The 24,685-nt window shown below is 40.2% G+C and overlaps 1 protein-coding gene across 4 annotated transcripts in view; it reads right to left on the minus strand.

The window, feature by feature from the left end:
• Nucleotides 1–4,216: 4,216 nt before the first annotated feature.
• The window catches only part of SPATA6 (spermatogenesis associated 6), a 41,574-nt gene continuing 21,105 nt past the window's right edge, over nt 4,217–24,685 (minus strand). For 3 of the 4 annotated variants that reach the window (XM_056497950.1, XM_056497949.1, XM_056497951.1), the window contains 3 exons: nt 17,443–17,542; nt 13,855–13,922; nt 4,217–10,174 (listed from right to left, as the gene is read on the minus strand). In XM_056497950.1, coding sequence (XP_056353925.1) covers nt 9,994–10,174; nt 13,855–13,922; nt 17,443–17,542 — 349 coding nt within the window. In that variant the 3' untranslated portion in view covers nt 4,217–9,993. The remainder of the gene's footprint in view (nt 10,175–13,854; nt 13,923–17,442; nt 17,543–24,685) is intronic. The other variant, XM_056497952.1, reaches the window with a different exon arrangement.

The following is a 24,685-nucleotide window of genomic DNA, read 5'->3' on the forward strand; positions in this document are numbered from 1 at the left end:
TCACCCTGGGCCACAGAGACCTTCAGAAGCTCTCAGCTCAATGGCTTTATTGGCTTTTTTTTGGACCACACATCCCCTTAAAGCTTGGGAAAGCAACACCAAGCAGGATGAGGAAAACTGGGGCAATTTTTTAAACATTTGAGATTATTTTTCCCCTAAGAAACATTCAGTTTTGCAGAGACTAGAACTGAATTTTACTAAGCCATTTTTTTTTCCTAATGACAAAATACTTTTGATCTTTGGTTATGTGATGAGTTCTCCCCATCTCATCCCACGGGTCCTTGAAGGTAACTTTTCCTTTAAAGTGATGATGTTGATGTTGGTTAAACAAACTAATGCACTCTGAGAGCTGTGACTGCATCTCTGAGCTTGGGCCTGAGAAGGAGTGGAGACACCCACACTGCCAGATGCAGCCAGCTGTGCATCCCCAGGAGGGACACATTTCCCTGTCAACTTTTTTGACTTCACTGCTCTGCTTTGCAGCACTGAAGTGAAATAAAAGAGAAAAGAATTATTGGGGAGGGGAAGTCTGAGAGGTTTTATTGAAATAAAGCAAAGTTGTCTCAAAACATCTTGACCTTTGCTTGTGTTTTCTAGGAAAATAATGCAATTAGTTGAAAAAAAAGCCAACAACCTAAATCAATCAAAAAATGAAGCTCCAGCTGAACAGGAGCACTGTGCAGGCTGGTTGTGGCAGCAGGGGATGAGTTGTGGTGTCCTAACAAGAACACATCACTCTCAGGCTGTAACCAATATCCAAGTGCATTGGCAGCAGATGTTATTAATGATGCCAATACATATTTTCTTATTAATCTTCCATACTAGGCTTGTGTCTATCTGCAAATGATTATCATTCATTTTCCTGACAAATCTATCAAGATCATTTATTACTGTTCAGCAAAGGATCTTCTTTTAAACAAAGATTAATAACATTGCATTTTATCTGGCTGGCTGAGCCAAAGGAAATGAAATTAACAATGAGCCCTACAAACATGTCATCACTTTAATTTACCGGAAAATATTTTAAAATGTTATTTAAAAGAATATACGCTGTGGTGGGCACAGTTTATTACAAAGGGAAGGAATCAAAGCACAGGCGTTTTAGCAGGGTGGGGAGCAAGCAAACAGGGACTGTGAATTCTCTGGTTCCTCACACTGGGACAGGGAGGGAGAGGCACCCACAGCATCTCTGGCATGGCCAGATGGGCACCTGCCCAGGGGAGCTGCAGCTGGAGGTGCCTGTTCCTCACTTAGAGTGGATCCTAACCAGGAGCACAGCTCTCATTCCTGCAGGGAGCACTGCCTTCCCCGTGCTCCTGCAGAAGGGAACTCCACCAGGGTAGGATCAGGGCTCTCAGGGAGAGGAGGGCACATGTGGGCTGAGTGCCACCCTTCTGAACTTTTGCTCCCCAGGAGGACAAGAAATAAACTCACTAAATTTACATGGTTTAGTTTCCTTTCTTTTGCACTGTCTTCTAATTTTCCCTCCCCCTCTTTTGAGTAAAATAACAAAATAAAAATAACAACAATAACAATAACAATAACAATAACAATAACAATAACAATAACAATAACAATAACAATAATAATAATAATAATAATAATAAATATACACCAAAGAACCTATTAGAATTCCCTTCCTACTTTTACTGGTATGGGTCTAAAATCCTTTGAGGGGAGCAGGGAGGGCTATAGACATCCAGTGGCTCTTTAATTCCTGCTTGGGATCCTGTGTCACAGCTGAAGCCAGGTTCATGCTGTCCCTCCCTTTGTCTCCCAGGCAATTCCAGCACCTGTGTGTCCCTGTCCAGCACAGCTCACAGGGAGTGACTGAAGCGTGTTCCATCTGCCACAGGCTGGCACCGAGCTGCCAGAGCTGCCATTCCAGCACAGCCCAAGTTCTCCTCAGCAGGAGCTGGGATTCCAGGCAGTGCAGGATCACAGCCCCACTGTCCAAGCAGGGCCAGATGGCACCTCCATGCCAAGGACAACAAACAGGCATGAAGCTGTCAGAGCCTGGAGCAAAGTCAGCCTGAGCTGGCCAGTTGGTGCCATTTCTGATTCCCAGGAACAAGCTGTCCCCAAAAAGTCTGCAGAGAGGCTCTTGGAGAGGGCACTAGGACAACTGTGAGCCACAGGGTGTTCCCCAAGGAGCCCCTGTGCCATGGAGCAGGGCGGGACACGTGTGTGCAAAACAGGAGCATCTGCACACAGAACACCCAGTTCCTGCTCTGGGGTTTCTCTGCTGGACTGTGATGGGGCTGCTTGACAGAACTGGGGATCAGGCACTGGGATGGAGATCACTGGGAATGGCTCCTCTGCCACTCTGGTTAGTCTAACCTTTAATTCTCCATTTCTTTAATTCTTCAATTCTTTATTTCTGTCAGAAGGACCAGGCAGGGTACCCGTTTTAAGAACCGTAATTACTGCAGCATGTGTTCCAAACAGAAATGCTGTTTTGTGACTTGCTCCTGTGGTTTCCACAAAAGCAGCATCCAGTTTAATATGTGAGACTCATAACCAGCTCACACAGTGCAATAGTTCACTTCAGTTTGAAGAAAAAAATATTCTACTGGAAGCACAGAAAGTAGCAGTGTCAATTTTTCATTAACCTACAGCCACTGTCTCTGTAGACTTACAGCTATGAGTAAGATTACTGTTATAATTTTTTCTGGTCCCTAGGGGGAAAAAAAAAAACAACTTCTCAAAACTTTTAAGGTCATTAAAAATCCACCTTTAAATTGGAGGTAGTTTCAGTCTGCTCTTATATTTCAAAATCAAATCTTAGCTGCAGCCTCACATCAAAGCAGAAATGTCAGTCGCTTTGTTTCTACTTCTGTGAAAGAAGTTCCAGCTTATACACGAGTTGAATGCCAAGTAAATAGATTTTCCTGGGGAACAAAGGCAGCTTTCTTTTGTTTGTTTTAAACATATGTAAATAGAGTCCCAGGGGCTGAGCTGCCTGTAACTTCAGCCAGGTTCACACTCATGTCACTCCAGCTGGTGATTTCTGACTGACCTCAGGTCAGGGCTGCAGAAGTTTCCCTCCCCACTCCTCCACAGCCACATCAAGCAGCTGCTCATGCCCTTCCCCTCCAGCCTTACACCTCAGCAAAGGGGAAGCAGAATAATATGGATTCCTTTTTTGCCAGTTATTCTTTTGGGTTTGGTTTTGCTTTTAAGCTTTAGTTACAGAATCACAGAAATACTCTGGTCCTCTGTCAAAGCCACTGTGGTGGTCCTGAAATCTCTGGGCAGGGCAGAGCAATGCCTGGAACCCCTGGGTACCACCAGTGACCAGCTGGGCTGTGCCTACACCAGCATGGATCAAAGAATGATGGCACCCACTGGGTCATGGTCAAGGTGATGGGGGCAGGGAAGAAACAGGGATGGATTGGTAAGAAAAATGACCTTTTTTGGGTTTGTGAGTGCTTTTTTTAGCAGGAAGGCACCTTCACTCTTGAGCTTCCTCTTTTACCAGTAGAGTGTTATCCTCACAGAGCCATGAGACACCAAAGAGGAGCAGGACCCCTCCACACACCCACCTGCTCCTGCTCCAGGGGTCAGAGCTCGGTGCAAACAACACTGAGGGCAGGGTTTGATCCTTGTATGAGCCACACACTTCAGAGTTGGCCTCGATGGTTCTTGTGGGTCCCTTCCAGCTCAGAATATTCTGTGAAATCTACTCACTTTTTTTTTTTTTTTTTTTTTTTTAATTTAAATCAGCAGATCAATGCAAAATCGAGCACTTCATGCTTGTCATTTCCAAATGACTCAGGTTATATCTCAATCTTCAGCACTGGTTTTGGGTGTAAGCACCGAGGGATGCATCAATTTATAGGCTCTGCAAAAGCTGCAATTAAGGAAAATCCTCAAATACACGAGAAACCTCAATTTTGATTGGCTATGTTCCCATAACTTATTGATAATTCAACTCACTCGAGTATTATTCAGTGTTTTCCTTCTCCCTGCTTTTTTTATCTCTTGACAAGTTTACAAAGAGAAGAATGGAGCCGAGCTGAGCTGCATTCCATCCAATCTGCTGCCTCCACAAACGGCAGAGAAGCTAAATGAAGCCCAGAACATATGGCACTGTGCTGACAGAGCTCCCAAACTGGTTCTGCATGAGCAACAAGGAACATCTTGAAACGCACAAGACATATGTGTTTTAGGAAGAAGATTGAAGTGTTTCATAATAAAACAGGACAAAGTGAAATACAAGTGCTGTATAAAATTTTAATTAAAAACTGCTTTTACCCCTCGACGTGAATATACAATATGTTTCCCAGATGGATTTCATATTTAAGTATTATCCAAACCAGAAACATAAATGAGACAAATAAAGCCTTCAAAAATGGCACAGAGGCTAAAATGTATGTAAACACTAGATGACTGTGGTGAAAACAAGGCAGGCAGGGAAAGCAACCTCTTAGCAAGTCTTTACTACTGGAATCCTGAATGAAACAGTTCCTACAGCTACAGTCAGGGCAACAATACAAATACAAACATTAGAATTCACCACCACTCAGCGATGTAAATGGTGCTTTTGTTACTCAGGAGTTGCCAAGGCTGTTTCCTACACTGATAATTCGTGGTATAGAAGTGCATAATTCATGGCATGCCAGGCATAAAAACACTCTGCCCTTCTCCCAGCCTCCCATCCTGCTCTGTGTGAAGCCCTCTTCATTCCATGCCATCAGCTCCACGGGGTGATGCAAAGGCCTGGCCACAGAACAGAATTTTTGTGCTGTCTCCTCAGGATCAGTAAATCCTTATGAACCAGGAGGGATGTTGTTTTGCAGCAGCAAACTCCCTTTCCCGAGGAGGTGAGAAGGTGGCTCAGATCCCACTGCCCAGGCTGCAGGGAGTTCTCTGCTGGGCCAGAGGCAATCACCCAGAACTGAAGGGAAATGCACACGAAGAAAAAGCACAATCTCCACATAGATCAAGCAAAGAGAAAGATTACAGTTCCTTAATGCTGCCATCCAGACAAATTATCACCACACTTCAGAGAATTTCTCACAAAGATAAAATGGGAACAAACCCCATGCCTTTGGCAAGCCAACACTGATAAAAGGAGCTACAGCCACATCTTTGAAGGGCTTTGGTTGATGATGATTTGAATTCCACGGGGAAAGCAACAGAAGCCAACAGTAATCAAGGGGGCTTGTGCTTAATAGCTGCTGTGCAATGGAAACAGGAATATTGGGGGTTTCCATCACTTCCCACAACGCTGCTGCATTTGTTGGAACTGAAAGGAACTGGGCAAAGACCAATTCTCTGCTGCTCCCAGAGACATCACCTAAGGCAGACACCCCTTCCATCAGGGAGGCAGCTCATCAAGACCAGCCCTAGAAGTGTCCTCTCTCAGCTTCAAGTGTTCTCACTGGAACCAAGAGGCTCAATTTCACTGATTTGAGTTTCCTCAAATTCCTTGAATACTAAACAAACCTCATGAGAAATTCTCAGCATCCTGATAATGATCACTGCATGACCACTGAAGTAATTAACACCATGGCCTTTCCTATGACCCAGAGATTCCACATTACCAGATTTATACAGCAAGAGACCGCTGCTAAAAGGCTGAGAATATTTTGCATAGTTCAGTGTTTCAGAAAACATTTCAAGCTTAAAAATTGGGAAGAGCAGAATTATGTACCAAATGATTCCTTGCACATGGAGTGAGAAGTCAGAGATTCCTTCCAGCTTTATCTGACAAAACCATGGCACACCACACAAAATTTTCCACTGTCATGTTGCACCCTTTGTTCCTGGGGAGAGGATGAGGATAAATGTTGTGAGAGATGTTAACAATGCTGGTTGGTACACAGAGCTAACAGCACTAAGACACCAGGATGAAAAAAATAATTTATATTTAAAATAATGTAAAAAAGATATCATAAGTACAATCAGAGTGAGGATATGAACCTGGATCATGCAGGAGACAGAAGATGAGCAAGATACCAACTGCAAAGATTAGCTCATAAGAGCACATGTAGTAAAGCAGCTTATTATCTTTTCTAGCCCTCCCTGATCAAGATAGAAATCTATTAAATCTGATTAAGATTTGTTTAATAATTATCTGATTAAAACATAATAAACCTGGGAAAATTAAAATAAAGCCTTTTTAGTAACCTGGAGATGAGATGGGACTTTTCAGCCAGGCTTCCATAAAATAATTTCTTTAACATTCACCTCAGGATCCCAAAGCACTTCACAGTCATTTAATTAAGCTTCAACAGAGCACAAACTCCCCATTTTACAGCTGAGGTAACAATGAGAAGGAGTTTGGAAAAGACTATTTAAGACTGAGCTGAGCTAAATGTTCTGTTATTTTGCCCTGAAAATAGATTCCCAGCATCTCCAGGTAGATTTCTTTCTCCCCTGACAATTTTGGCAGCCTCTGAAGTAATAGTCAAACTCAAACATGTGATGCACAATCTAAAGAACAGCCCTCATCACTTTCCAAGCTGCTCAGCTTTAGAGCATAAACACTGTTCCCCATCTATCTTACAAAGCTGCTCCTACCTGTTCCCATTACTCCAGCCATCCCTATGCTTCTTATCCTCAGTGGAGCAATTCAAGCTTCTCTTCCTCTGAGTCAAAAATTTAGATAAGGCAAATCATTAAAGAGTTTGACATTTTTTCCTTTAATTTACATCAGGTCAATGACTGAGTGATTTCCAAAGCAGCTACTCCTCAGCCAAGGATTTGCATTTCTTCTGAACACAGGCAGGTAGTTTGTCTGAAGCCAGCCCAAGATCCTAAACTGTACCAAGTGATTCATAGGAGACGTGGAAGGGAGCAAGTAGGAAGCAGAGTCTGACTCACTAAAATGAAAGTGATTAAAATATTGCACTGATTGCATCCTGCAAGCATCACTGGATGCTGAACAGCTTTTGGTGAGAACACTCGTGGGTTATAATTTGGGGAGGGCAAGAGAGAGACACAGACTCTACAGAAAAGCACCAATTCCCTCCTCATCTGGCCCATTATTGCCAGATTTGAGTAGGCAGCTCTCCTTTAGGAGCTAAAACGTCGGGGGTGGAATTATGCCATCCCACTGTCACTAGAACTTTGTGGATGGCAAAAGATAAGGAATGAGCACAGAAAACGCTATTTAAAGCTCCACTCGGGAACCTAGAAATTTGCATTTGATAGAAGGGATTTAAATTGTATTAGAAGGCAAGGTGCACTAAACAATTACAGTTTGCTGCTGTGCTGGTTCAGTGCCTGAACCTCCACTTCTCCCAGGCTGCAGGGGAGAGCAGCAGCCCTGCTCAGAGCTGTGTGTGCTGGCAGGGCCACCTGAGCAAACAGCGAAGGGGAAAAGGGGAAAATGCTTCTGAAAACAAAAGCCTTGAAGATTTTAGGGACAGACCTGAGTAATCTGGGTCTGAAGTCACATTCCAGAGGAAAGTTTTCCATTTACCAAACTGGATTTCCAGCAGAGTGCTGGGATGAGAGCACTCTGCTGTATCACGGTGTGAGCTGTGGAATGACTCTGACCCAGGAGAGGAACATCTCCTGCAGCAGCTGATTCAGAGAGACATTGAACACACATCTCCCTCCCAGCTGGAGCAGGGCCAAAGATACTCAGAGTCTGTCTGCTCCATTTGATATTATGCTGCAGAAGAAGGCTACATTGAGAATATTCATACTGGTCAAAATTCAATAATGACATTTTTTTCTTCCATCCAGTTTTCACCTTTGCTGAAAAATTTTTCCTTTTATGAGAACTGAAGGTTGCCATATTACCATAAACTTCCTTTTTTTAGCTAGGGGAATCAAACAGCTATTCTCCAGCCATTCCTTGGACCACCTTGTTTTTTTATAGTGGCCCCCAACCTTTCTAATCTCCTCATGTCCTCAGTTCATCTTGTGTGTCCTTCATCAAACATACAGAAAAACCCACAACAATTCCTCACCATTCAGGACTTCTCAGATACTCAAGAAAAAGGGATTGAAATCTGCTGGATTGCTGGGGAGGGAAAAATCAAAGAGGTTTTCTATGTCACAGAGCCAGATCAGGCCAAAGGGGAGCAGCCAATCTTCAGAAGACTAACTTTTACTCAGCTGTGACACTGGGGAGGGAATGTACAGAGAATATTGAATGAAAACTGCAGGATACCAGGAGAACATTGAATCTTACAGCTCAAACACATACAGGAAACTGCAAAAACCTTCATGTTTCAACAGATTAATTTTACACTAAAAGCTTGGAAAGTATTTCTCAGAATCTGCCCCGCCTATTTAGTATCTACTATCTACTTCAGTACAGCTGCTCCTCTGAGCAGAAGGAAAACTACTCCTTTGTGGACTGATATGGGGTCATTGGAGAGGCCAGTGAACACCAGGTCCTGGCAGCACAACCCTCCATGGCCTCCATGCCTTCAGGGACACAGCTTGGGCACAGCTTTTCTGCAAAAAAAAGTGTCCTGCTACCTCCCAGAGTGACTCGGCACTTCTCCATAGCATGAGATGGTGCCACTAATGGCCTGTGAAAGCACTAATGTGCTAAATGGCAGCAGGGACAGGAAGTTATCACTGTTAATCCACTTCAACTGGCCCAACAGTTACAAGAAATAGAAATGTCTGTATGTGAGACACTTCCTCTGAGAGTGCCCTTGCCTGAAACAGCAGCACACAGCCCCTCCACGTGCTCCCCCACCAGTGGAATTGCTCACCAACTGCTTTCTCAAATCAATTATGTTGTCTCAGCACTAAAGGAGGCAAGGCAGAATAGACCAACTTTTTGTTTATGCAGGCATGCTGGCAGGTTCCAGTCATATGTTGTGCCATCTGTACTGCTAGCTTTATCCTCTATCTAATCACAACAGGTAAAATGGCATCGGTGGAGCTGCCTCTGTTTGCTCAGAGAGGGAGGCAGCCAGAACAGGCATTTGTTCTTTCTGCATTCTGGGGGGAAGCAGGAGATGGACACTCTTGCCCTTTTAAAACATTCAGCTTTTCAATGGATGGGCAATTTGCCCTGGTCTGCTAATGTGGGATCTGCTCAGTGCAAGGCTGAAAAGGTTCCATCCCTGGGGAAAGCATCGAACTGCTGATGAACATTTGGTGGCCTTTAGCAAAAACGAAGTGATTGCTGCCAACAGGATCCCAGCAGACCCGGAAGGACAGGCTCCAAATTAGGTGGGATTGTGATGCAGGAATTTCAGAAGGCCTGTACAGAACACAAGGAGCTTGCTGACTAGCTCTGGTCTTTCCCCCTGCACAGTCCTTTCTTATTCATATTTTTAAAATGACAAGTGTATTGGCAAATGTCATGGCTGCATTTAGGAGAACATGGAAGCTTTCAAATGCAAAAGCTGTGTGAAGATGACCTTTCATCTCACACAAAGGCTGCTGGGCTGGGTGGTTTTATTTTGAAATCTCAGAGTATTAGAACACCTGTGGCTAAAGGTGCTCAAAACCACTTCAAATACATCCCTATGGGTCTTGCAGTACCAGAATTTGTACTGTTCTTCAAAATAAACAATTCAAAGGTAATTGTCTAGAAAAAAATTCTCTTTGTGCTAGGTGGGTCACTTTTAAACCAACACTCACATTCACCTTCCCCTTTAGATCCCCTCTCTGACCACCAGGACATACTGCTTCTTCAACCAATTCTGTTTAAATTGCTAAATAGATTTTGATATTCATTGAGAACTGGCTGCAGCTGAAACCCCTGAGTTGACATCAGACAGACCTATTGGTCTTCAAACACTCTGTGTTCAGAGTCTCAAAGGAGCAACACCATCTTGCTTAACTGTGGAGGGGATTTTTTGTTAGGGATTATTTGCTTCTTTTTTTGTGGGTGAATGTTAATTATTTCCTTTTTTCAGCCCAGGCCAAATCCCCATTTCTCCAAAACCCTGCCTAACCATAAAGACACCTGAAAAAATAGAGTACAAATATTGTTATATAAAAATAGGTTTAGTTACAAATACTAAATATTGTTACAAATACTGTGCATTTTCAGGTGAGCTGCTTTCAGGAATGTGTTTTGTGCTCTGAAACAGCACCAGCAGTTTTTTGGTGCATGCTTCTATATATTTTTGCAAAAGTCTCCTCCAAGACTGCTCTGTGAGGCTTCTCTTTGTACACAGCTGCAGGACTAGACCAACATTCACCATTATCCAAGTGAACAGGAGCATTCTGCTGCACTTGAGGACTGTCAGAGGAAAGAAGATAAGAAACAATGATCAAATCAAGATATGGAAGAGGAACCAGCAGCACAAAACCAGCAGAAATACCAATGTAGAGCTACTTAGCACAATCACCTTCCACAAACCCAAATAAAAACTGCACTGCAGCTACTTTTAAGAAATGGGAACTCCCCCACCATGTCATTCATTCACACAAATCCTCCCCCACTTATCTGAAAACACTTTGTAATGACCCCCAAATAGAATTAGTTCTCAGAGAACCTGCAATAATTTTGCTGTATTTTTGCAAGTTGTGTGACTGGGCAAGAGCAACACAGTAGGATTTTTGTGTCCTTTGAAGGTGAAATTGTAACCACAAGCAGCTATTTCAATATGAAGACAATCTATCAGGGGGATATTAAATTACTGTGGTTGCAGCTGTAAAGTGCTCTATCAGAGGCATCTTGGATTAAGTTTTCTACCAAATACATTCTGATATAGTGGCAATCCAGAGTTCCCTCTCCACCCCATCTTCTGTGTCACTGTTTTAATACTAAACACAAATACAGGCTCATCTTTCAGTAGCTTTGAGAAATTATTCCCTAGATCTATGAAGTGAAATTTATACTCTGCAAATCATTACAAAACACTGACAAGTCTGAATAGTTTATATCTAAACATCATGACTATCTGCTTCCTCTTGATACTTTCAAAACAAAGGTTTGTGTCATATAATTAAATGAGCAATTTCTCTGTAATAAAGCATGAAACAAGAAGCTCAAAAATCATCAGAAAAAAATTACAACTGAGATGACATTTTTCACATCTGCTCAGAGATTTAGGCAGTTAAGACACTTAAAAATTAGGACTGAGTTATCTCCAGCTTTTGCAAATGTTCTCTGTCTGGGAAATGAAACGGGAAATGTGAAGTTTAAGGTGACCATCTTCACTTAGGAAATCGATTACATTTCACAAGGAAGCTTTATAACTTCTTGTATTCATGTCATTTATTAATGATAGTGTCTTCTGCAATCAAACCAGTACTTAAAACTTTATCCTCAAGTAAGTATCAGCCAACATGTGACAAAATTGAAAGAAACCTTATGCCAAACCCATGAATACATGTATCCAGCTGCACCAAAATACAAGGCTTTCATTTGAAGAACAAGGGGAAGGGGGAAGACAAGGAAGATGCAGGATCAGTTTTCTAAATTCACATCTCTAAGATTCTGCTGTCCCATAGAAAAAAAAAAAAAGAAGGAACAGTTTTTGCTTTTAAACCTCTTACTTTCAAATATTAGGGTGATGCCAACCTACACCAAATAAAACAAGACCTCTTGTGTGGCTACAGTATTAAAATGGAGGAATGTCACTTTCACACTTACTCAAAAAGGCTCCATCATTTAAGGTTAGTCAATGGCATAGAGCAAATTTAAACCTGTTTATCATCTCAAGTTAACTGCTTCACAGTTTGGACACAAAGAAACCAACCAAAATCAATAGAGAAGTTAGACAGGCCTGTGCCAAATGTAGACAAGCCAGTCCCCTGGGGACTCATCAACAACTGCAGTTTCACCTCCTCCTTCCTGCAGTTTGTGGTACCTCACTTCTGATGCAGAATTCTCAGGACAACAAGCAGGCACAGAACTTGTAACTATACAACAAACAGCTCTGACACTCTTTTCCTTGGAATCCATTTCCAGCAAGCCTTGGGCTTGCCTATTCTTATAAAAGCTGACTTTACCCAGACACACTCAAAATCCAACACTATCATTGCAGTAAAGACTCAATAACCAACAGTAACTTCTGCAAGTTCCTTATTCTGGTACTGACAAAGACTTATAAAAAGGCTTAATTTTCCCTTCACTTTTTGGAGGGGTATGTGTTTTCATGTATTTCCATTAGCCAGCCCTTGTGTATGAGATACCTGAACAAAACTACAGCCAAGTTAGGGAAGATTCCCTCTCCTGTCTCAACTGGAAACCAGCTGACAGCCCAAGCTAAGCAATCTGGGAATTACACTCACAAATCATATTAACAGCAGGATTTCTGCACGCAACTCCCTGCTCTGAAATACCTGTCATATGCTTTTGTTCCCTCATACATCTCCTTTAAGAGTCCCAGAAGTTCTTTTCTGAGTGAATCATATACTAAATATTTCACAAAACACAGACCTTTTCCTTACTCCCAGCGGTTTTCAATCATCCATCTACTTTACAGCCAGCATTTGGTCGACAGTGCCCTGTCCTTCCATGAACTCTGTCTCTGTCCTTGTATCCTGTTTAGGAGCTCTGTGCAAACACTCAGCAATCTGACTGTCCTCGAGGCCTTCATGTCTCACCCCCACTGCTGCTGGCCTCTAAACCCAAGGAGCACAACCTGAGTGCCACACTTCATATCCCATCACTTCAGGATTCTGGAGTATTAGGAGGATTTTTCCATGGTCTGCAGTTTCAGCATAAATCTCCAAGTCCAAAGTCCCAAAGCTGACTCAAAACAAACACTTGCACTTTCTCTCTCACAAACACATCCTACACAATTTAATTGCCCCAGCTGTCAGGGCAAAGGATAAGGGAGCAGAAAGGCTACACAGGATACAGGAGTGAGCACAGGTACAGGAAACACAACTGCAGCAGCAGCCTCACAACCACATGGAAATTGGGAGTAATCCCTTGCACAGAGGAGATGACAAATCACAGAGATTTTTAAAGAAGCCAGTAAATCATAATTGAACTTTTTGAAGCTTATACATTCCAAGTAGAATATGTTATGGTACCCATATTAAAATACCCTCCTTTCAGGGGTATACAGTGGTGATTTGGGGTGCCTTTGTTAGAAAACGGTGTGTGACATTTAATTATCAAAATAAAGCCTTTTCTAATGGCAACATCTCAAATATAGCATCACAGTTCTAGGACTTCTCCCTTAATATAAAGAAAACCAGAAAAGCCATAGGAGCCCAAAAAAGATTTCCAGTACTTAGTTCCTCCAATAGGCACCCAAAACATTGTATAAAATACTGAGTGCATACACATAGAAACATCAACATTGATAACTTCTATTACAGAAGTCCTCAAAATCTAAGTGGTATCTTATAAGTAAATTTTTCCAATAAAACCCTGGTCAGGTATGTGAGGAATACACAGAGTAATTAATGTACATAAACCAGGTTTTTAAGGTCTCAGGTTTCCAAGACAGCTTCCGAAATACAGCATGCTGAATCACTAAAACTATACCATATAAATTTGCTGCAATTTTTGGAAAACTCTTTTCCAAATATCTGGAGAAAAAAAAATCCATAAAACCAAGCCTCAAACCATATTACTAAATAAACTTAAATTTATTTTTGCACTCCTATAGTTTTATGAAAAAAACTAACCAAGTGATTATTTTAAGTGACATTTGCTCTCTGGTTGATAAATTCCAAAAACTTCTGTCCAAGAATAATTTTTACAGCCAAGTCCAGTTCCAAATCCCAGGTTTTATGAAGACTATACTAACATAGTGCCAAACAACATCAAAGGCATAATTATATTTAACTGTATTTTGCTTTTAGGTGAGAAAGTTTAGCATGAGTAACACCTCCTGAAACCTTTTCCCTGTACAATATAAGACAAAGCTCAAAATGGGAAGAGAAATTTTTAGCTAAATGTAAAGGGAAATATAGAGTATGACTGTTTTGTCTTAGTCAGAGAAAACTCCATACCTGCTCCGTAGCTCATTCATGGTTAAGGGCACATTATCTGAAGGTTTTCTTGTCTGAGGCAAATCATCCTAAAAAAACCCAGAAATCAAATTCCCATTACCTTGGTTTCTGATTACAATGATCTCATTTCAAAAATACTTTCTTTCCATTTAGAGGACTATTAAAGTGCTTACATTTCTTGGGGGAGAAAGGGATAAAGTGTAATGAGCCAAATGCCATTTATGAACACTTTTAATTAAGTTCAGTACAATTCAGCTAATAATTTTCAGGTAATAAACTGGAAAGAATTTCTAGACAGTGTAGATCTAGAGAACTATGCAGACAGCAGAAGCTCCAATAAACCCCAATAAACACATTGGCAAAATGCTGTGAAACCTACTGCTTACTGTTTTTGTGTTTCTTGCAGAAAAGGGGAAAAAGAACCTAAAACTTATTATGTTATCCATTTCACGTGTTTTACAAGGCAGAAGCATTCCTCACATGTTAATTCTTCAATTTCATATCCAAGGTTGACTACATGCTTAACTGAACTTTAAAAAAAATCTGATATACTTAATGACCCTTCAGTCAGGTATTCTCAGTTGCTAGAATGCAGTTTTACCTTCCAAAGGCTATCTAGACATTAATGAACCCAAATCCCTCTTAAGTAACAAAGAAACAAAACACTGTGTTTTGTGTGGAGGGAGCCAGTTGCTCACCTGAGATGGGATGGTAGAAATTCCAGCACACAATCATGTTCACTACTCTGAAGAGCAAAGACCCTACTTAAGGGGTGATATTAAGTGATGCTTTCAGCACAAGTCAATTGCTGAAAGGATTAGTAAACAAAGTCATCTTTCATGCTATAGGAGAAATAACTGGAAAAAAGACTGCAGTAAAAATAATCACACTTGCTGGTAACACAGAACTGGGAGAAAAGACAATAAATATAGTGGTAGATGGCAATAAGATGCCAAGCAAGCTGAACAGCAGCATATGGATGAGGAAAAACCTGAGAGAATTTATTGTGGTGAAATACAAGGTAATAAGTGTGTTTGTAAACAGGATAGCTCTCTTCCTTCAGCAGTCACAGACTACAAAGCACGGAGGAGGAAATGGGGTACAGTGGTAAATAAAACTCTGCAGTATTTGCCAGAGGCAAGTTATGTTCTGGAAAGCAAAAAAAGATGGAAGCATTATGATACTGTCAGAATGTCACAGCAGAAAGGTACAGTGGACACCCCAAGGAATCTGCAGCAGAGCTCCAGTCACACTATTTTTGCAGAGCACTATGAAAATGAAATTTTGGAAGACACAGCTGTATGCCTCTGGGAATGGTTATTTAGCATTAGCCTCTTTGGAATGAAACAGAAAACGAGGTTCTTTTTAACCTTTCAAAGTTTGAAGAGGATCTAGATTGTAGCCAGAATCTGCTCACCACATTGCCAATGCACTTGCTTTACTACTCCCTCACTTTCAAGATGACACATTTGCCTCAGCCATCAGCTGGGCAACACCACAGCCTCGATTTTGGGCCATGTGGGGAAGCACAACCAACCCCAGTGCCTTTTACAGCACTCATTGCAAGGAGAACTGATGTTTTTTTCTTTTTTTAATCAGGTCAGCTGCTGTTAGCACAGCTTTCATGAGCTCTACACAACTGTCCAACACCACAAGACTTCTCTGTAGGATCCTTCCCTTCCTTCTGCTCAGTGGAAGAAAATAGTGAGAAAAATGGTCCTTTGCCAGCACTGGTTTGATGAGGTTGGCAATTAAAGAACCAGTACCCTAATAGCTGGATGTTTTAGGGCAGAAACACAAGGTTTTCCAGCAGAAGGGGATAAAGTATCATCTCTGCTTATTAATCCCTGGGAAGATTCAGCAAGTGCTTGATTTTGGAAGTGACAAGGTGCGCCAAGAGAAAGCCAACAGAAATTCAAGACTTCCACCACAATGTTCGCAGTCTTTTTGGCTGTATGCAGAGACCATGTAACCAATATCCAACTCTCCTTATCATAAAGTCATGGACTGCTGTTCTAGGAAAGCAGTCAAGAACCACTGGAGACAGTTCAGGGTGTGCAAGCATTCATTAAATGCAGGTATTGGACTGTCAGGAGATCCAGTTTGTTATTGTAAGTTCATTGAAACATCAGGGCAGCATTTGACATGATTTGTACCTATTCTGAGGGGCTGAAACACAGAAAAATGTCATGGGCATCTTCTATTTGAGAGGCAGCAGCTCACAAAATCATAACATTCACATAAAAACTCAGGGAGGTACAACATGAACTAGATCAAAGAGTCTTAGTATGGATGAGACAAGGTTTTTCTGAGTTAAAAACAAAACCCACAACAACTATGCTGAAAATGAACATTGAACAGAAATGAGAAAATAATCAGATTAAGTGAGAATGAGGTGAGACAATGAACTGCCAATATGGCTAAATCTGGGGACATAAATAAATAAATAAATACATAGATAAATAAATAAGGACTTCAGAGTGAAGACAGATGTTCTTCAATCCATCTTGCAGGAGTGGATCAAGACAACAAAGATGACTTCTGCCACGGTTTCCTGCAGCCAGTGGAGTCCCCCCATCCCAGCAGTGCTGCACCTGCCCTTGCTGTGGGCAATGTGAGGGGGGCACATCAGGGCTCCCACACTTTCCATCCCACTTCCCAGTGATACAGGGAACTACTGCTGAGAGGAAAGGTGGACAGCTGGAGACAGTAGCAACTTAAAATTGCATCAACATTCAAAAGCAAGTTTCTGTCAACATTCCCTTTTCTAAGAGAGAAACGTAAGCAAAAAAAGATGCTTTTCTCCACTTTGGGAGACTTATGTCTCTTCTAACCCACCAATAACATTTCTGAGTTAGATTGCCACAGCTCCTCATCATCTTATCATCATTATGATCATTGTATCATAATCATCTCTCATCCTTAGAACCTTTTTATCCTACCTTTCTTTTGCCTCACCTCACACTCAAGGTTCTAAATTCTCTGCAGATGAACAATCTTCTTTTTCAGCTGGTACAATGCTCGGGCGTTTTTTTGAGAAACTGTTTTTCTCAAAATCACAATATGAAAAACCTTTGTCTAAAACTACACCTCAAAATTTCATCAAGGGTAAAATATTCTGTTCCCAGGTGTAATCTCATTAGACAAAGAGCTCTGTTCATTGAAAGCCAGGTAATTAAGGGAAAAAAAACACACATCTGAAGAATAATATTAGCTCTAGAAACAGCTGGACACATGCAGCTGCTGATGTGCAGCTGCACAACATGATAAGCCTTGATGTTCTACACATCTGTAACATTTTTTTCTTAAACTGGGAGTTCAGAATCAGAATATAAAAAAACCCAAACCCCAATATAATTGTTCCAAATAAGCCATGAGAGGGTTGCTTCTACCAGTTGCCCATAAAGGTGAAAGATAAGGAGGCTTCTGAAATCAGTGTGAAACAGTTGAGCTCACACACCAAATCCATATTTCTACAATCAAGGCTGTCCCAAAGGACAACATTATAATAAATCCGAGACTGTAGGCACAGTTCTGTTTCTCAGCCAGTTTTGGGAAAAGAAGGATTTAGTTTGCAGTCAAACTTACAAATATTAGGCGCTGTCTAGCACTGTGTGTCCTTAAAATATTTTTCACTCTTTTATGGATCTCATCTCCATTTGCTGGTGAAAGCAAACCAGTGCTAAATCTGCAAGTAGAAGAAGAAAAACAAAGTGAAGAAATATTTTCTTGTTGAAAAACCCATTGATTCAAATTTCTTTTTCCTTTTAATTATGAAGCATGCATTACTTCCTTCTGTTTGGAACACACACAATGTTTCGATTTGATTGTTTTTCTCCTCTGGGGTACAAGTAAAGAAACATTTCAAAGCAGTGCATAAACAGTATGCAGCCACAACACCAACAGGAGATGAAAAACACAGAAAATGTTGATGATTTTGTAACTTGAGTAATATTTCTGTAAGGTTTGTGTGGTCCCTACAGAATAAAAAAAGCGATCCTATTCCCAGTGATCAGGTTTCATTTGCCTCTCCTTAAAGGATGTATTGCACACATGAAGTTCTTTTCAACAGAATAAATCAAAAGGAACGTAACCCCAATGCAAGCAAATTGGAAAACACATGGGAGTCAAAAACTTGCAACTGTAGTCTTTATTTCACAAGAGGAACTTCATTTTAAGTTTGGTTTTTTAATATTAAAAACTAGGTAGGAGTAATTGCTTGCTTGGTATGAGTAATTTAAACAAGTAACTACTTTTGGATTTTACCTTGTTATGTTTTGGATTTTTTTGTTCCACTTTACTAAAAAAGCCTTCATCCTTCTTAGCAAGTTTAAAAGATGGCAGAAATTTCATATCAATAGTTAGTCTCTTAAGGGAGTCTACTAAGATTTTAAGAATACAATTGTTTACACGCCAATCGTGTTATTACATTAAAAATGAATAGAAGGAAAGAATAATTGGAGGAAAGTTAAGAAATACTTATTTACACAAGCTCATCACACTGGAAAGAAACAGAAAACCAAATGAAGATTTGTGCATCTTAATTTCAATGTTGCCTAAGCTCTGAGAGCTTGACTTTGCACCAAGAAAATCCCAACTCACGATGTGGCATCATGCTAATGTGAGCACGGGTCAGTGGGTGAGAAGCAGCAGCATGGAGCTGCATTCCCTGCCTGCATCAGCAGCACCAGCAACAGCCACAGCCTTTGGTGCCTTCCCAAATTCGAGATGATTCTGAACCCTGAGATTCCACAGTTTGCTCTGTACAGGGACTGTGAGTGCCAGTTCTGCCCTCCTCTCTCCAAGTTATCACACTCCCTGCAATATCTAGTCTATCACTCCTGAATCCCCAGTCTGATCGTGCCTGGCTCAGTTTACCTTCACCAAACCTCCAGAAATTTCAATACAGCTAAAAAACTGCCCAGCTCCTTACAAAAAGAACAAACCAAGTACACAGGGAAAGCTTCAGTATCAAACAAGGAGCCCGGCAATGTAAAAATAAATGGAAGCAGAATCCAGAAAATGGGAAGTGCCAGATTATCCTGAAGGTCGCAGGCAGGGCATAGAGCTCTTTGCAATCTTTTGTATGATTCCTTTTATTACCAGAAACAGAGACTGAAATACAACTAGAAACTGACCAGTTTGCTGCTTTTGAGTAATCTTTCCTTCTTATTTTCTTTCCTCTAAGCAATGTATTTGGACTCACTTATTGTTGCTTGTACTTCCAAAATATCTCTCTTGGTTTTAAACAGCACCAGTATTTTCAGCTTATTTATGAGTTTCTTTAAATCCATTAATCTACGTGAGAATGTTTCTATTTTTCTTCAGGAAAAGGTGCCAAGAAATGACACAATATTGGAAGTATATAACATATAATCTATATGGGGATGTATTTCCACATTTCTAATGATTTTATCATTGTTTATGCTTGGATCACTACAAGCAGGAATTTTCACCGAGCTGACTACAGCATTGATATTACTATCCTGAGAAGTTTACAATTAATTCCAAATCCAAGAGTATGTATAGCAAATTCATACTAAACAATTATCTGCATACTAGAATTCAGCAAGATTTCACATAACTTCTTCTAAAATAAAGTATAATGGTTTGAGAATTTTGTAAAAGGGAGAAAAGCATTGCCTTTAAAGAAACAGAAGCCTGAGTCCCTTAAGCAGAAAGGAATATTCATTTCCCTAATGCAGTCAAACCCCATTTGATGTACTGCATTACAATGCATGTGCTTTACCACCTGAGTTTTGAAAAAAAAAAACACTTTCTGTTTTAAAAAGAAGAGAGGTAAGGGAAAGGGTCTGCAGTGATACCATCATCTTATGGCTTCCCATTAGAATTTACAACATTTACTGATATTAAAGGACCTCTGAAATGCACGTTTAAAAATCTGCATCCTAGATGCAGTAAGAGTGAGTCATTTCCCATCTGACAAATAAAAGATAGAGCCATGAAGTCATGGCATTTTCCCTTATTTATACAGCAGCTGCTGTTCTTCCAACACTCAGGTTGCTTGCTCTGAGAAGTTGGAATAGATTGCCTTTGGGAAATAAATTTTATGAAATTCCTATGTAAGATTTCAGGTCATTGTTATTAATCGTAAATTTACAAATATCCTTGGAGATAAATGTATATGCTTTTGGGGAAAAAAAAAAACCAACCCAGCTTGCTATTGTATCAGTTAGAAAATACATGGCTATGTCTGCAAAAAGAAGATTTAAGTACTTAATTCAAGAACTATTAAATTCTTCCTGCAGGTGATTTTATGGATCAATCCACTAGTGTGCGCTGTGGTATAACAAATGTTGGCCCCTCACACAGACCACAAACTTCATTTACCAAAAGAAAAAAGAAATCAAAATCTTAAGTGTGATTAAAAATGGTATCAGCTTCTTTTTAATTAGCTTTTCTAGTATTTTCACTGTCTAATTTTAGCAACAACTATAGGGTCTGATCCACATTTAAAGAATAATGTTAATATTTACCAACAGAAATGCAAACTAAAATAAAATCGTGCCTGAAACACAACAACTATAATCTGAAGTGAAACCTTTTTATGATATTCTATCTCTCCTATTTGAAATACTTTATAAGGCAGGCTTTATTGCACAGCTTCTTGGAGTATAAATAAAGGGATTCCATTTGCCCAAAATCACCAATAACAACTCCTTAAAATGACCAGCTACTTATTTATGTGATTAAGGTGTCACTATCATATTGCAGTGTTCAAAGCAAAGTCATTTCGTTTCAATGACTGTTTGTCCTGATAAACGAAATAAACTTCTACAGCTGTATTCTTTGTCATACTTTCAATTTTCCCTGGGACTTGCAAACATTCTGCAGTTACATCAGTTTAAATTGTTTATTGATTCCAATAGATTGTATAAACACTTTGGAAATATAGCTCAGTGACCTAGAAAAAGCCAAATCAATCAGAGAACTTTTCAAGATTAATTTCAAAGATGTTGTGTTGAGTCTGATCAAGGAAACAGAACCATTTTCCCTTGTAATGTGACTAAAAGGCATTTATTTTCTTTTATGAGATAAGGATTTTTTTTTAAGGTCATACAGACAACATCTACCTTGATGGAATAAAAAAAATGAAGCCAAACAGACAGTGTAGATTTTGTGCTAAAGATTATTTTCATGTATAATTTTATCCACGGGGATGAAATACTCCATTAGAAATGCAAACAGGATACATCCACCCATGTACTCTACTCAAACAGCAGCTTGCAAACTTGAGAGCTGTAATAAATAGGAATTTTTAAATGTCAGACAATCCAATCATCCACTTGCACATAGCAAAAACATTAATATCACATTTCAGCAGGAGATATTAATACATTTCACATCAGCAGAATTAATGGCAGAGCCTTGTACAGAGTATTTGCAGCGGCTCTCGTGACCCCTTCCCTGCCTTGGGAACAATTCTGTGCATGTGGCCTCCACGAGAACTCATCAGCTTCAAAGACACAGTCCTCACACTGAGCAAAACCACGTACAAGGACAAATATCAGAGGACAGAAATCAACAAAGTCCTGCAGTACCAGATTCACAACTGCAGAGAACGCTGCTGTAATGGGGGGAAGAGTAAGAACACTTAAAGCTGAGTATAACCTGAAAAAAACATAATCTGCAACTACTTACATGTGGAACAGGAGAGAGTCTCAACAAAACCTAAAATATTTAACTCAAATAAAAAAACACCTCACATATTTTATATCTATGCAGGTATTTATTCAGCATTCACAGTGGGAAAGGACATTTTAGGGCTTTAATTTTAGAGGACATGAGGTGGTAATTCAGCAGGATGAACCTGTTTGCAGTGCATACTGGTCTGTAGAGAGGCAAAATAGAAAAGCTGGTGACACTTCAGGGTTTTCCTGGTCTATTTAGTCAAGGTCACAATTTTGGTTTGCTTTTCCTCAAAGTGACTGATGGCTATGATGCAGCCCTGAAGTGTTTTAGAGGCTCTGTTTGTACATAGAAGGCTAAATTGTAATAAAGTTATACCAACACAAACCCCCTACATTCTCACAATGTTGGAAGTGGAAGAGGGTGGCTGCTTCCACAGTGGCAGGATATTACTACAAAGCAGGAACAACCATACACAGACAGGGCCTTAAATCAGAGCACAGAAACCTAAATATTTGGAAACAGAAGCTGACAGCTTAGCTGTGTACCAATTTCCTCTCCCTCTTCAGTAGGACATGAAAAATAAGGTAAAATTTCTCATGCCTTCTATGTAGCTTCTCTTACTTTGAAAAGCCCTGTTTATAGTTGGGCCTTGAAGCACTCGTGACACGTTCAGTGCTGAGCTCTTAAATTAATAAATGCTTTTTCCCCCCTCCTTTTCATATCCAGCCCTTAAAACTGTGGCAATATACATCATGTAAAAAGTGAAACTTAGTGGCAGACAGCTTCCGAAATTTCAATGAAAGTCAATACTCCAGCTGAGCAGTTGCTCCCAAAAGGTTGAAGTCATTGTGGTACTAAATCATTAGTATGTCACAAATTGGCTGCACCTCCTTATGCTCTTTGCAAGATTTTCCATTACCTTCTATCTTCTCTGAATTTATTAATTTATACACAAAATGGCTCTGACAGCAATCAATTTCAAATTTACTTACTGCTGCAGCAAAACCAACCAATGAAGATGACAAATAGTACAGATGTTGGTCAAAAATATGAAGCAAGCCTTAGGTATTGCTCCCTTTTGCAGAATGTAGTATGAAATAAATGATTCTCAAGTGCTGATTCCAGACGTTAATATTTAAAGGATGCAAAAGAAGTAAACTTTCCCAAGAGGTGAGACTGGTAAACCCAAAACCTTCCTTCCAAAGTAAATTCCAAAAATCAGAAATAATGACTTTTAAATAGCTAGGAACAGACAGGAAACCTAAGTGCAGCCTCTCCTGAGAGTAAGCTTTTTCCTAAGAAGTCTGTAATATTTTTCAGTGTTCTATTTTTTAGCAGAAGTTCTCAAAACTTAAAATATTCTTTCTCAAAGATGCAAACCATGCCTCAGGATGCATTTTAGTCTCTAAAATATCAGGTGAACCACCTGTTTCTGCTTTTTGCTGTGCAATAAAAATAACCCCCAAGATCCTGGGATGATCATTTTCAAGATCACTGAAGCCAAAAATTCTAGTAACTGGTGTTTTCAAAGACTTCACATAGGATCTAGCATTTCATTAATATCTATTAGTATCTGTCATTATATCTATCATTACCAATATCTAACTTCATGCTGTTATTTCCCTAGCACTAGCAAAATGAGAATATAAAAGATGGTAGTAAAACAACAGAGGAGTATTACAGAAGGGCATCTGATCCAGACACTTAACCTCTGCCTCACTTCAAAGAGAACTTAGGTTTTTGTTAAATTTTATAGCAGGTAAGATCACATAGCAGCAAAATAACCAAGAGAACATGAAAAAAGCTATCAAACTGCACTTCAATCTGGAAACAAAAGCAGAAGCATGCTATTTCCAGAGCAGGAAAAAGATTCCTTTGATCCCAAATGCATGAGAAGTAGCTTTGCCTCTCACATAACAGAAATAGTCAAATACTCCCATGATTGTTGTAGTCTCTTGAGGAAAGGATTTTTCTTGTGCCAGCACACAGCTCTGTTCAAAGGACTTCTTGACCTTATGGAATCCATCTCACTATTTCTCCTATTCTCTCTGACAGGTACTTTGCTGCAGGTTTCAGTGCTGCAAGGAAGGCTTAGCTTGTAAGTCCCCAAGAAAAACCCCATTTTCTAGGAGTGCATGAGGATGTCTGTGCACCATGAAAGCAAGGACTGGACTCCAATTTTGCTTGCCTGAAGCAGCACTGAAAGAACAGAGTATGAATGCTCTTTCCCAAAACACTCAGGGATGCTCCTCTCTGCACAAAAGAACACTGATCTCTGCACAACCAACTGAACAACTCTGGGGCACACACTATGGGCAGGAGCTTGAGGGTCTGCAAGTGCCACAGGTCTGCACAGGAGCTGCAGTCAAATCTCACAGAATCATGGAATAGTGAGGGCTGGAAGGGACCTCTGCAGGGTTTTATGGCCACATCACTCTGCTGAGTGTCAGCTTCCAACATCAGCAAATGCTTTCCTTAGACGATGTACATAATGAAAAATGTAAAAAGAAAGTATGAAAAATCAATATTCAAAACTTGGCTGTCTTGTTCTATAGTAAATCTGTTTACAGTTCTGCTTCTGACTGAAATCCCAGAGGAAAGGGGAAGAGGACTGATTTGTGGTGCCTCTAGCAAGCTCAAAGAAAGGGACTGGAAACTGCCAGGGAGGATACAAAAGGGCTCAGAGGACCTTGCACAAGACCCCAATTTCTGTCTCACTGAAAAGTATTGCAGTGGTTTAACAGCCACACAGCAGGGCTCTGGTACTCCCAAGAAGGCAGTCAGTCACTTTACACTACTTTTTAAAAAAAGAAAGGGAAAAGAGGGAAATAAAGGTCAGGGTGGGAAGTCAAGTTTCATATTGACTGTAGGTTGACTAGCATTAAAAACAGTAGCCTGGATATGCTAAGCAATTTGTCTTTGTAATTCAAAATAAAATTGAGGAAATAAACACCAAATACTGTGAGATAAGACACCATATTCTAGCAATTACACAACACTGCTTTACTTTCAGTGCCCTGATTTCCTCTGTATTTCTATGATCTGAACAGCAACGTTTGCATGCATTTCTAAACATTGACCTCTAAACCATGTTTGTCATTCCAAGTATAACTCTCAGTACACAATCAGCTAAAACCATTGTTATCTCAGTAGCATGAAAGAGATCAATTTTTTTAGA

This window comes from Oenanthe melanoleuca, chromosome 8 (assembly GCF_029582105.1).
Source record: "Oenanthe melanoleuca isolate GR-GAL-2019-014 chromosome 8, OMel1.0, whole genome shotgun sequence".
Classification (NCBI taxonomy): domain Eukaryota; kingdom Metazoa; phylum Chordata; class Aves; order Passeriformes; family Muscicapidae; genus Oenanthe; species Oenanthe melanoleuca.